Source organism: Microtus pennsylvanicus, chromosome X (assembly GCF_037038515.1).
Source record: "Microtus pennsylvanicus isolate mMicPen1 chromosome X, mMicPen1.hap1, whole genome shotgun sequence".
NCBI classification, from domain to species: domain Eukaryota; kingdom Metazoa; phylum Chordata; class Mammalia; order Rodentia; family Cricetidae; genus Microtus; species Microtus pennsylvanicus.
The window spans coordinates 49,406,481-49,421,400 of NC_134601.1; the positions used below are offsets into that span (position 1 = coordinate 49,406,481).

A 14,920-nucleotide genomic window follows, 5' to 3' on the forward strand; every position below is an offset into this window, starting at 1 on the left:
ACTGTGTATCTATATGCAAATTGAAAATCAAAGGCCTGATAAGAGCTGAGCATAGCTTATAATTGTCTCCTTAGGGACTAAGGTTAGAAAGCTCCATGAGAGTTTCAATTACCATTTTTCTTTTAGTGGGACTAAGATAATATTGATGACAAATATAGATTGGCCTTTACATTAAGATAGAAAGAGAGATTGAATAACCACTAAAAGTGACTAGGATTTTAAACCCATAATTCTATTTCTAAATGTTTACAATGAATACATTCAAGATCCTTCATTTGGTGATTTCAGCTTTCCAGATTCTCCAAAGGGCAGAATTCGTTTAGCTGACTATTACTAATGATTAGAATCATTCTTTGTATATTTGTATGTGCTTTAATTAAATCAAAAAGTGTCAATTGAACATTCCTGAAAAAAAGTAATACTAATTTCTATAATGCAATTCTTAAGAAATCTTCCAATCAAAGCCACATGACTTCCAAGCAGTTGTTTCAAGAAGCTGCTACCTGATTACTCCATATTCCACCTGATACTTAAAACTGCTTGGGATTTTTTTCTTGCATCTTAATCACCATTGAATATTCATTAGAAACACTGATACATCCTGCAGTTTTGACTTTAGTTACACTCTGATCTCAATGTATTGTAACTCTTAGTAAGTCATTGGGCTTCATTGAATATGTAAGTGACACAGCTTCCCTGTAAGCCAACTAAGAGGTCCTTGCAGAGTGAAAGCTGAGAACACATAACCTTTGGATTTTTTCCCTAACATTCAAAAAAAAAAAAGAAAGAAAGGTCTCTTATTGTAAGTACTGATTACTATAAAAGTCACAACTCTGTCGAATACTGTGACCACAAGTATCCCTTTAAGCCCTTAGATTCCTGCATATATATGCAGGAAAAACAATGCCACGGGATCATCTATTGATTTGTTAGTCGTGTGTCTTTAATTGGAAACATGATCACCAACTTTTACAAGCCCAGGGGAAGTGGAATGAGCATTGTATTAGATTTATCCAAATAGCAAAAACAAATAGTGAATGGAACTATCATCAATAAAAAGTCTATTTCAAAGCTTTCATTAAAAAAAAGCAGTTAAGAATAGACAGATCAACACAACCAACTAAAAGACAAGAAACATTCTTAGGTACAAATTTAAATTAAATCAGCACCAAAAAGTCCGTGTGAAGGAGCTGGAGACATAGCTCAATCAAGTGCTTGCCACACCTGCGTCCGATCACCAGTACCCATGCAAAAGCTTAAAGGCCTAGAAATCTGTTGGGGAAGTAGAGAAAGGGCCATCCTTAGGACTTGCTAGCCAGCTAGCCTAGCCAAATTGCTCTATGAACTCCAGGTTCAATGACGGACCTTGTCTCAGAAAACAACGAAAAAAGAGGAGGCCCAATAAGATGACTCAGCACATAAAGTTTCTTGCCACAGAAGCCTGAGGACCTGCGTTCAATCTCCAAATGCCCAGAACCAATGTAAGGTGGAAGAAATAGAACCAGGGCCACTAACTCATCCTCTGATCTCCACATTAACAGTGTAGCATGCATGTCCCTACACATACATCATATGTAGACAAGCATGCACAAATACATACACATGTATCAGAAAACCAAAAAAAAGGTTTAAGTCCTTAATATTGACATTTATTTATTTATTTATTTATTTATCTATCTATCTATCTATTTATTTATTTATTTATTTATTTATTTATAGGCAGTGTTCTCTCTGCATGTACACTTACGGGCCAGAAGAGGACATAAGATCTCATTGCAGATGGTTGTCAGCCATCATGTGGGTACTGGGAATTGAACTTAGGTTGTCTGAAAGAGCAGCCAGTGCTCTTTACCATTAAGACAACTCTCCAACCCCTCAATGTTTTCTTTTTATTTATTTGTTTATTTTTTGGAGCTCACAGAGATCCTCCTGCCTCTGCCTCCTGAGTGCTGCAATTAAAGGTGTGTGCCACCACCACCTGGCTCACTCTACTTTAAAGTAAAGAAAGTGGTATCTGAAATTCCAAAAAGATTGTGGCAGAATATTAAAAATGTAGAAAAAGGATGTCTAATCACAACAGCCGCTTTTCTCGGGTTTTTAAAAAAATTTCTCCATTTGTCCCAACTTCTCTGGGAGAAAGTGTTCTAGTGGTCTATGTTCATATTTGTTGGAAAAATCAGTTAGTTCATTGCCTAAAAGAGAATGATTTTCCAGGAATTGTTCTTCATAACAACTTACCATTAAAACTAGTAACTATTTACAAGGTCTTTTATAGTCATGTTTCTATTTTATAGAAAATATCACCACAGGTGAGTTATGAACACATACACACACATGGATCAATGAACTTCATGTTTTTACTATCGCCAGCATGCTTCTGTTTTTACTAAGTAATAAAAGACAAGGAGCCATGAGTTGACACCATTTGCTCTATTTAAGGGCCTCCCATTTTGTTTGACAATTTGGTTGTACACAAAAGAAGCAATACCAAAGATATAGTCATAATAATTCTTTTTTTTTACTATTCCTCCCCATTTCTGAACAACTCATTAATTAAATAACCATTGTCTGGTTGTAAGAGCCTAGAGTGCATATGCTTCCAGATGGAATTAAAAGGAGGAAAATCTAAACTTATAACTGTAGTTTACAAGATTGGTGGCTGGGTCTAACCCACTACCTACTAAGGCAGCTATTTGATATCCATCTGTGTAGTTTACAGTGTTGAAATGGATATTACTTAAAATAAAATAATTTAATTAAGGTAATGTGTGAAAACCCCATTAACATATATTTAGGTGCATTAAGTGCCGTTTTGTTAATGTCTAGCTAAATTTACAGTTGTCCTAGAAGTAGGACAATTTTGAGCATTGACAGATCTTCTATTCTATCACCATGAAAAAGTTAAACTTCAATCCAGCCTCTATCCAAGTGATAACAAATCCTTAAATCAATAAAATTCAATGAATGAAAAGTTCCTGTCATATTAATATAGTGTCAACCAACTCACCATTGTATAGGGTCCAATCTATTCAGAGTTTGTTCCTAATTGAACACATTCCAATGAACTGATTTGCTGAAGAGTATTAAGGCTATTTCAATAAGACTTGAGGCTGAACATTTTAAACTATGAATGTAAACCATTTGCACACACCTCTAAGACTCTATGCCTAGATACTTTGTAGTCGTTCTATTCCAGACCATGGCATAATAACAAGTAACATTTATCAGCTACTAGTTACAAACTAGACAATGTGAAAATTCTTAATATTTAACTTTCCAAATTTACTGGACTTCAAATGGCATAAAAAACAAAGTAATAATTTTAAAAATCTTGATTTTATTTGTACTTAAGATACTTTGACCATTATCAAGGCTACAAACATATCTAACAGGTCAAAAGTCACCTTCTATATCTTTGTAGTTTTTAAGATCTACCATGTTATGAAATTTTGAGTCCACAATACCATATTTTTGTATACATGAGACGGTTCATCATCTATAACTTTATAACATTGAATGAATGACTCCACATAACTCCATCTCACACTTTCTGGAAAATGTTCTTATGTCATTTACTTTTATAAGTTTGATTGCATTCTTCAAATAAGAGCAATCATGAAGTATTTATTCTTTCCTGCTAACTTCAGTATAATATTATCCAGTCTATGTTCATACTACTCTGAAAGCATCCAATGTTGTATTTAGAATCATTACAACATATGAACCTTGCAACCCCTTATTGGAAGGCATTGTTACCCACAACTTATAGGAAAAGAACCTGAAAGTCCAGGAGTAGAATTGCTTAGTCCAGAGTCCAGATTGTAAGTGTCAAAGTATACTTAGGAATCAATGTTGTTTGAGGGTTTTTTTTTAACCTTAATTGATTCAAGTGCTCTAAATACCTATATATAGTCAGGGACTTAGAAATCCTACAGACTCTGAGAATTCTGGTAATATTCACTGCTTAGATAGGGATATTAAACTAAGATTTCTAAGCAGAACACAATATGTTAATATGACTCCCACATAACGTATAGCAATGGAATCACATTTAGCTTCTTTTCCTCTAATTGTAAAATGAATCTGAAAATATCTATGTAAAAATGTGCCGCAGAGGTTAGCTAAAATGATACATTTGGAAGCACCTAATACTTAAAAAATATTAACTATTTCACACAAAGTTGCAAATTATTTGGGAAAACCTACCAAAATTTAGCTGTCCATTTCTGCTAAAACAATAGTATGGGTATTATGAGTAAGTTCATTCAAGATTTAGGCCAACATGAGTTTCTCCTATATTGCTCATATCTCCTTTTCTAGTCTCTTTTTCAGTCAAAGGCACACATCTGATAGGCAAACATTTACTACTGATTACTTGATCACATAGAAACAAACAGTATACTTGATTTTCATCAGCATGAATTGAGTCAATTTGAAATAGACCCAGATTGGTTAGAAAACCTAGGGTCAAGGAACACTATGTTTAGTCTCCCAAGACAATGTAACCTCTCTCTTTTTTTGCTTTCTTTTATTTTTATTCCATTAAAGAAAACAATTTCTGAAAATAAAATCAGCTAACATATGATATGTTCTTACCTGACACTCTGAGCTTGGCTGTCAGTAGGGTGCCACAGTTTCCTTTTCAGAACAATAAAAGAACTGTTAATAGCCAAAAGAAAAAAACACACACATCCAGTGTGACTGTCATTTGCACTTCTTTGTAACAGTCTAGACATACTGTTTGGGGTGTTATCCAATGTGATAATTGGTAAGTAGATCTTTACCCGTGTGCAGGGTTTGCCTGCAAATTATAATTCAGGGTTTCATGCCATTGCTGGCCTGCTTTCCTGTTACCTTTCAAAATTCAACAGTGTCTTGCTATTATTTTCAGAAAGAAAATCTCATAGGGTCAGCTCTATATATAATAGGCAATTACCAAATATAAGAAATTCCTTGAATTCTGCATCACATATCTAGATGAAAACATAATTCCCAGTTTTGAATTAGTTTAATGTTTAGTTTCAGAATCCAGTTTTGAAGATTACTATGACATTTGTATTTATTTAAAATCAGTTTATTTTCCATAATAAGACTGAATCATAGTTTATAGGATGAGGTCTGTCAACATTCAAAACTATTATTAGTGCATTTGTTAATACCAAATACAATACTAGGTGCTTCCATGTATATTATGCCAATAATAAAAAAAACACTATTCAATAAGAATGTAAGATAAAGATGAATTTGCATTTGACTCTCATATTTTTCATTGTCTGGAATATGGGACACCAATAGCAAACATTAGAAAACTCTTTTAATACATCTGATGTTGTTGCCAAGTTCTCTACACATTCAGATGTTGAATTCACAGAAGAGTAAAGAGATAATATGCTAAGAAGCAACTGAGAACGTCTTGTCAGAGAAAGAGGTAGTAATGTCATCTAAATTCCAGGGACTATCGGCTAATATATTTTTGCTAAACGATGAAAGAGGAAGGGGACTTGTTTTTGAAATGAAACCTTATGTAAAGGTTAGTTATAAGTGTAAAAGAAATATGTTCGCGGAGATACAGAAAGAAAGCATGGTCAAAAGTCGACTAAACAGGGAAAACAAGCAAAAAAAAGCAAACTCCATTTTAAAACAAAGTACTATCTATGGTACAGGGAATTTGAAAAGGCCACGTGTAGGGGAAAATATCTTTCTGGGTGCCCCAAGGCTACTCTTCCAAATTCCTGCTCTCTCAGTGTTGCTCACTTTCATTGCCCCCAGCTATGGTACATCCTCCTGTAGCTCAAAAGGAGCGTCTAAGTGAGGGAGGGGAGCAAGCAAAGTTGCTGCAGGAAACCAGTGCCTGTAACTCTTTTTTCACTCTCTCCCTTTTTTTTAGTCGTTTAACATAACAACCACAGTTCTGCCTCCCTCCCTTCCTCCTGCTTCTCCCACCTTCTCCCTACCCCCCATCTACTCCTCAGAGAGGGTAAGGCCTTCCATTGGGAGTCTACTAAGCCTGGCATATCAAATTGAGAAAGCACCAAGTCCCTCCCCACTGCATCAAGGCTGAGCAAGGTATCCCGCCACAGCAAATGGACTCTACAAAAACAGTTCATACACCACGGATAAATCCTGGTCCCACCGCCAAAGGGCCCACAAACTGCCCTGTCACCCACAGGCAGAGGGCCTAGTTTGGTCCCTTGCAGGCTCCCCATCTGTCTGTCCAGCTCGGATCAGCTGTCTCTGTGGGTTTCCCCTACAGGATCTGTTTGTTCCCCCACCATTACCTCGTATAATCCCTCCTCCCTCCCTTCTACTGGACTCCAGGAGCACAGACCAGTGCTTGTAACTTTCATCATGAGTCTTAAGGAACCCCTGATCCACCTGAATGCCTCTGTTCCACTGCGAGCTAAGATTAGTGTCTTTATATTTACCCTTGTTAAACAACTCTATTAGAGCCACTTGCCTGCTCTAAGGACCTTGGAAGGACTTTAAATTTTTTGCTTATTGGATATGGAGTGAAGTGTCCATCTGCTCAGTTAATCACTGCAACCACATTTCTTTTTGTTGATTAGAACTCTCTTAGAGTTCTTCTCATATTTCACTGGTATAAGTGTCAGCTGTTTAAACACCTATTTTATCCCACTAAATCCAGAATCCCTAGGGGGAAAGGGGTCGTTTTCTTTCATTACCTCCTAATCAACGAACAAAGCATTTTATACCTTTTACATTCTAAATAGTCAGTCCCCCCGCCCTTCCATAAGTCTTGTGCCCTTCATGGCTACTTTTCCAAAGAGTGAAACTTTTAAATGGCTCTTTTTTTCCTTCATACAAGTGGATTCAGGAGTTCAAGGCAAATGATGAAAGCCCCAAAAGGGAGAGAAAGTGACTAAGTTGATAGATACTAGGTTTCGTAATAACTGCATAAATTCTCATTGCTTATATAAATTCCTGAAATAAAATAAAAGGATAATTTGCTACTTTAGTAGGCTTTAGAATCACCCATATTAAGTGAGTGCAGTCTTGGGACAAAGAAAAATTCCAGTTCAGTGGGTAGAATTCAGGTATGTGGATACTTAACACATTCTACAGTTAATTGGCTGCACATTTGAAAATCACTGTCCTACATACTTTATCACGACAAAAATCTCAACCTCTGTTTTAAGAATTATCAATAGACAGTCGTGTTAAAATGATTTGTAAATGCAAATAAAGTCAGGTTGTCAAGTACTAGTTAATTGTGTATTCCCCGACAGAACTTTTTTTAAAAGACGAACATAGTTATCATTCCTACTGAGTGTTCTCATTGACGTATACCGAACTATACCTAACAGAATACTTTGACTGAAAGCTACATTGAAGTTTTATATAGTCTCCAATTAACAAGTACTAGAGAATTCCAAACTGGAAGATTCATGATCGAAATAGTTGGATTTCTCCAGAGTGCCCTAAAAACTCAGTGAGTAGCAATTCCTGAGAAACGTGCAAATGTAACAGGCTCTAATCTCAAAACAAGACTGGTGAACATTACATTTACTGTCTTTCTCCATTTTGCATATTTTTGACTATATTGTTTTCCTGGAAGGGAAATATGACTATTGATTTGTTTTGTCTTCCAGATGGTTTGACTGATTGTGTGGACCCAGATTGCTGTCAACAAAGCAACTGTTATGTAAGCCCACTCTGTCAGGGCTCACCAGACCCTCTTGACCTCATTCAACAAAGCCAGCCCCTCTTCTCTCAGCACACTTCAAGACTCTTCTATGATCGAATCAAATTTCTTATTGGCAAGGACAGCACTCATGTCATCCCTCAAGAGGTCTCATTTGACAGCAGGTATATAGAAATTTATTTTGTCCTTACTAAAAGTGTTCATGATTTTCCTTCAGAAAAAAAAAGAAAATTGTCTTCTAAGGATCTAGTGGTTTCCATCCCTTCCCACAATAGTGCTATCTTCAGACTTCTGTTAAATGCCTACACTGTTACCAATTTGTTTCTAAATGCCAACTGCTCAGATTCTATAACATAGAAGTTATAGCACATGTCTATGTCTCTATGAAAATGGGTATTTGATGACAAAATGGAAGGATAATTTGCAAACTTACTATTTAACTTCTGGAATCTTTTTGAAAAATCTTGAATTTCAATAGCTAAATTTTAGGTTCTGTTTCATGATGAAAAGTGTTACAAGGTCAAAGGGTTGACTGATTTAATATCTTAATGGGAAATTCAAAATGAGAAATATCTGTCGTTTCAGACGGCTCAAATGTACGAATTACCTTTAAAGATCTGACAAGGTCCAATCCATTTAAATCAATTCACTTATTTAAAGTATGATAACCACTGAATACCAATGAACAAATCCTTATTATTAGTAACAAACTTTAATAGTTAGTGCTAGGTATAGGTGGTCTGTAATTTAAGATCTCAAAAATGTCCTCCTTGGAACAGGAGAGATGGTTAGGTGATTTAATAGCACTTATTGCTCTTTCAGATGATCCAAGTTCAGCTCCCAGAACCCACATGCTGCTTCACCACTATAGGTAACTCCAGTTTTTAGGAGATTCAACACCATTTTCTGACGTCTGCAGGCCCCTATATACACTTTGTGCACAAACATACACTCGGGCACACAATACATGCATACACACACACACACACACACACAAATACCACAACCCAAAAGATTCAGTATTTCAACAATTTGAGATCATTGACTATCTAAGAAAATTACTAGTCAATGTTAACTTTTACACAGTAAAAAGGGGGGGAAATAAAGGTGTATGTGGAAACTTTACTTAATTCCCTTCTCTTCAGTTGAATATTAGAACTCTCATTGAAGCCAAAATGCTTTTCTTTATTTTATTACTATGTCGTTCTGCCCTTTTGAGCTTTCAATATAACCCAAAACCAATGCCAATATATCTCAAGAAAGGGTTTTTCTTCTAGAGACTCTAGACAAAGTTTGTCTTCCCCCAAAAGATTCAGTAATCCCCTCTTTGAAACGTTCCATCTTTGAGATGGAAGTTATCAATGGAATTATTTAAATATTGAAGACTTACTTCTAGAACACAAAAGAACAGAAAAAAATGAAGGCAGTCTGTAGTAATAAGGGCAGCGGGGCTGCGTCCCCAGCACCCCAGCCGCCTGCTTGGCTAGCTTTTCCCCCGAAATAATTACACACAAACTGTATTCATTTAAACACTGCTTGGCCCATTTCTATCTAGCCTCTTCTAGGCTAACTCTCGCACCTGGACTAGCCCATTTCTTATCATCTGTGTAGCACCTGTCTTACCGGGAAGATTCTAGCCTATGTCCATCCTGGGTCGGAGCTTCATCACGTGCGTCTGCCTGGGAGCTAGGAGCATGGCGTCTCTCTGAGGCATCTGCTCCCAAGAGGAGAGCTGTGGAGTCTGAGCTCACTTTCTCTTCCTCCCAGGGTTCTGTTCTGTTTACTCCTCCCACCTATCTTCTAACCAATGAGGGCCAAGAAGTTTCTTTTTATTTAACCAATGACCTTCCTCCATCAGCAGTCATTACTTCCATATTCCTAGTTAAGGTAGAGGGACAGTCAACTCTAGCTTTCTTCATACTTTAGGAGAAATCAGTACCAAAGAAGGGAGGGATTGAGAGGAAAAAAAATAACGTTCATGACTTGAGATGTGTTGAATAACATGTTGAATTCAATAAGGGAGAAAGTCAAGACGTGAGAGAGACAGCAGACAAGTCTTTGTGACCCAGAGCAGGGCACTTGAGCAATAAACTAGAAAAGTCAAGACAAACAAACCCCTGTGGTTCAGCTTCGCGCTTCAGCAGTGCTTGCTAGGCGCTCACACAGTGAAGAAAACTATTACTTTGGTTGGTTAATGCCCTTGTCCTCCTCCTGGTTTGATTGAGTTTTCCCATTCTTTTGTAAAATGCTCCAAGTTATCATTTGACTCTGCAAGTTGCATTTAAATTCAAAACAATGGGGCTCCATCCAGAGGTCTCTGCTATTAGAGTCCTAGCTGTCAGGAAAGATGTCCAGGGAGAGTACATGAATACAAGCAATCCAACTGTGTTTTCTCTGACCAAAAAAAAATGCATTCATGTTTCCTTGGTTTACCTTTGGGCAAAATAAATTCATTTTTGTTCACATATGTAAATGACAATTACAATCTCTCTGGTACACCCATATAATACTTTTTAGTTTGCAAAGCACCTAAGCACATACTATTTCATTTTGTTTTCACAGTATCCCAGTGAAATGGGCCAATTGTGTTTGGTACATTTTATATACGAGACAACTGAGATTCAAAGAGACTAAATCACCCAGACAGCAAGTTTGTTTTGTAGCGATCCCTGTAAACTTTCCATTACACCGCAGCTGCCCCATTCCCACTTATCCTTAAATTTTTCTGGTGACATGAACCAAATTGATCTTGGATAAATGACACAAGAAACTTTGAAACCAAGAAGTTCTTAAAAAAACAACTTCAGTTAATAATATTTTAAGAGCATAAGTTATAAACTTTAAATCAGTGCTAATGAAGTACTTCTTTGAAGATGAATGCAATTGAATGTCATGAAATGGACATTTTGCTACATGGCTACTGCTATCGTGTACTGACTGTGTGTCCGACCTCTGCTAGCCTTTGATCTGTGTTATTTCATCTAATTCTCATAAAATTGTTCATGGGATGATTCTTGAAAAGTTTCATTTTTAAATGAGGGAATTGAGGTGGTAAGGAAGTGATTTCAACAAAGTCATAATGAGTGTCAGACCCTGGATTTGAACCCATGCACACTCGTCCCGAAAGCCTGATCTTTACATCACTGCACTGAGCCACAGTGGCTTGAATAAAAAAAAAACTGGAGCATGTGACTGTAATGTAGCTCATGACTCTTACACAACCTTGACCGTAGACTAACTTCTCTCAAATAAATAGAAGATATGTAGATGCCATAATTCATCAAATCACGTTTTTTTATATTTTTGTTTGTTTGTTTTGGGGTTTTTTGCCTTTGCCACATAGCTGAGCGACATCTGGGTAGACAGGTAAAGAAAGCAAAAATTGGGAACTTGGGAGTGGGGGTGGGGTGGGGTAAGGGGAGATGGGGAGAAAAAAGTGAGAAGGGGGGATGGGGAGAGCTTGGGGGAATGGGACGATTGGGATGGAGGAAAGGTGGATATGGGAGCAAGGAAGTATATATCTTAATTAAGGGAGCCATTTTAGGATTGGCAAAAGACTTGACTCTAGAGGTGTACCCAGGTGTCCATGGAGATGTCCCCAGCTAGATCCTTGGGCAGCTGAGGAGAGGGAGCCTGAAATGGCCTTATCCTGTAGCCATACTGATGAATATCTTGCATATCACCATAGAACCTTCGTCTGGCGATGGATGAAGCTAGAGACAGAGACCCACATTGGAGCACTGGACTGAGCTCCCAAGGTCCAAATGAGGAGCAGAAGGAGGGAGGACATAAGCAAGGAAATCAGTATTGCAAGGGGTGTGCCCACCGGCTGATCTAATGAGAGTTTTTTCTTTTTTCAATCTACTCCAAACATGACTACAAAGTAAACCACATAATCTACATGGCCTGTATTACTTATTACTTTTTAATAATGTAAATAGGTGAACAGAAGCATTATTGATCTTTAGTGTCTAAGCATTTAATCACTATTAATAATGTAGAAGGTTTTTATAAATATGTAAAAACAAGAGTACATTAAACTAAATGACAGCAGTAATTTGCAAAGCCAGACATTTCACTCACCATCGCTAATGGAGAACTGCATTTAAAAACAACATCTTACCAGGGTTACTGCAATCACTGACAGTAAGTCTGGCCAAACTCATTTATCTACTTAGTAACTATGAGAAGTTGATCCCCACATTACTCTTTGTCATGTGTCTTTATCAGATGTTGTTCAAAATTATGCCACGGATGCATTTTGTTTAGCCTGACATTTATGAAGAGACCAAATATAAAAGTTTGATTAGAAAATTCTTCTAGAAAATTCACAAAGCTAAGCACTGCCAGGCACAGTTACATCATAGGCGGTCTGGAGCTGAGGGACAGTGGTTCCTCAAGATGGGACATACAATGCCTGTCTAATGCATCGCTGTTTCCATCGTACCTAGGTCATTTACCAATTTTCTAGTGACATGTGTTTCTCTGTTGGCATTTGAGGTTTTCAACTCTGATCTATGGAATTTCTGTGGCTTTCCTTGAAAAGATTTGATGACTATGTAGCTGGGGCTGATCACTTTCTCCAATTGTCTTTATATATTGTTTATCATTTTACTTAATTTCTGAACTTTTATTTTGGCTTTAAAATAGAGAAAAGATAAAAATTAAACAGAAACCACCCAGTGGTAATGCACACTTTAATCCAAGCATTCGGATGGTAGAGGCAGGCAGACCTCTGAGTTTAAGACTAGCCTGGTCTACAGGGTGAGTTCCAGGACAGTGAAGGCATCACAGAGAAACCCTGTCTCAAAATGCCCAAAAAACAGAGAAAGATAAAAATCACATTAACAGAAGAAACAATATTCTTAACCATTAGTTTACTGAGTGGCTATGTATACTTCATGGCTAAACTAATATATACTTTTCCTTTAAGATTCAGCTAATAAACTCATATAAGAAGGGGTACCCTGATTTATGGTGTATTATGTACCACCAAACATGATGAGACTATATTATTACATTTCTCACCTAGCATAATTTTCAAATACAGTTTTAAAATCTGAAAGTTTTGCCTAGAAGATACCTCAGCAGTTTAAAGCACTTGCAGTGTGAGCCTGGTGACCTGAATTTCATCTCTGACACCCATACAAAAATCCAGATGGAGTTACTTGTGTCTGTAATCCTAGCACATCTATGGCCAGAAGCTTGTGTACACAGAACAGAAGCAGACACTCGAGAAACCCTGACAGAAAGACAGAAGCAACATCCAAAATGTTGTCCTCTGACCTACATACATGTGCTGTGTCAAATGCTCCTACCTATCTATCTATAACATACACACACACACACACACACACACACAGCACACATGCATGCACACACTAAATAAATCTATAAAATGTTAAAAAATTAAAACTCTAAAATCTCACAGCAGTGCTGCTGAACATAATTACAGAGGCCTCTTATAATATCCACACGTAACTGAAAGATTCTAGAACTGGGATCAAACTTAGTACATCACTAAGCACGTGATACTCATAATGAACTACAAAGCAAAATGAAGTTAAACAAGATGATAGGTTTCCTCTACTTCTGTTAATAGAGCAATGGCTGCATTGTTGTTTGTTTCTTAGTTCATACTGGGATGTATGTTACTGCATATTTTTATCTCCGATTTATAACATTCCTTAATCAAGTTCTACAAGGATAAGGGAAAAGTCAGATTTCCCCTTTCCACATTTTGAATATCTATTGTTATCTGGCAAACGTCTTCAGGTAATGGATTAAAGTGTTTTCTTCTTATTATCTCACAGGTCTATGGGTTAGAAATTCAGATATGATATGGCCAAGATGCCTTTTCTCTGTTCCATTATGTGTAGGGCCTCAGAATGCATCAAATAGCTGGAGGTTGAAACAGTAGGACAACAATTGGGAATCTTTCTGTGTACCTTCAGAATTTCGATAAGCTATTTGAGTTTCCTGATAGCATGGTGAATAACCAGCTCTGTGTTTGTCACAATTCTTATATTGTGCCTCTGCCCTATAAGAATGAGTGTCCCAAAAGACAGAAATGGGAGATGCCAGTCTCTTAATGAATGGGCATAGAAATTTTCCAAATGTCATTTGTGTCATACGCTACTGGACAAAGCCATCAAATAGCTCACCCAGATTCAAAAGGGAGGGCATGGTTCCGACTTCTTGATGAGTGAAATATGAAAGAATATTTAACTTTCTTTTATCTACCATGACATGTTCCCAGATCCTAACATATTGCCTCACATAAAGCAAGTTCAAAATTTAGCATTTCCTTGAGTGGTTTAGCTACAATGATTTTCCTTTTGAAACAGAATCTCACATAGCCAATGATGTCTCAAACTCCTGATGCCTTGGTCTGGACCTGGTGATTTCTGGCTTTAAATGTATACACCTCTATGCCTGACCTTGTTGCAGTGATCTTAAAATACAGGTGTTCTTTTCACATTTACCAATGAAATCAAACAATATTGGTTGCATAGAATGCACAGATATTATTAGGTACTTAAGTAAAACAATTCTCGAATGTAAAACCAGCCTAAAGGTAAGATTCCAAATCTCCAAACAACACAGAAGCAAAACTCATAAAAGATGATGTGATTATGTAGCAGTACTAAAGTAATCACTCATTTTTATCTTATAATGTCTTCCACCACTGTCACAGCCTGCCAATAATTGACATCATTCATAACTGTGTACAAGCATCAATAATTCTTTCTACCTTCAGTGGGCTAGATAATCAAGATTTAGTGCCTAGAAAAAAGCTAGAAAATAAGGAACAACATCAAGTAGTTCAGAGGAATACTCCTGTTAACGTACTCATTTTAGCAAGAATTATTTTCTTCTGACTCATTAGAAAACAAAAGAGGTACCCCCAAAGAATTTAACATCCTTAAACAGGAAATTCCTGCACTCTTCTTACCCAAGCTGTCTTCCTCTTTTACTGTATCCCATTCAATAATAAAAGCTCGATTAGTCATGATACCTGGTAATAGCCATAATTACTTACCATATCTCATTTAATAAAACATTCTTTTCTGCACTTGCTGAGCTGAAGATATATGCCATTTGAAATCCTATTAATGGCAAAACAAGTTATTGACTGAAGACTGAGGTTAAAGGAAGTTTGCAAGAAGATGAACACTGTAAGCAAAGTTGCCAGTGTGAAAGGAGACTGAAACCTAACAGTAATCACATATATACTCATTATTTTTAAGTATATGT

The 14,920-nt window shown here is 36.9% G+C and overlaps 1 protein-coding gene across 1 annotated transcript in view; it reads left to right on the forward strand.

The window, feature by feature from the left end:
* The window catches only part of Tenm1 (teneurin transmembrane protein 1), a 784,432-nt gene that overhangs the window by 619,834 nt on the left and 149,678 nt on the right, over positions 1-14,920 (forward strand). Inside the window, exon 17 of the mRNA XM_075956580.1 lies at positions 7,611-7,827. Coding sequence (XP_075812695.1) covers positions 7,611-7,827 — 217 coding nt within the window. The remainder of the gene's footprint in view (positions 1-7,610; positions 7,828-14,920) is intronic.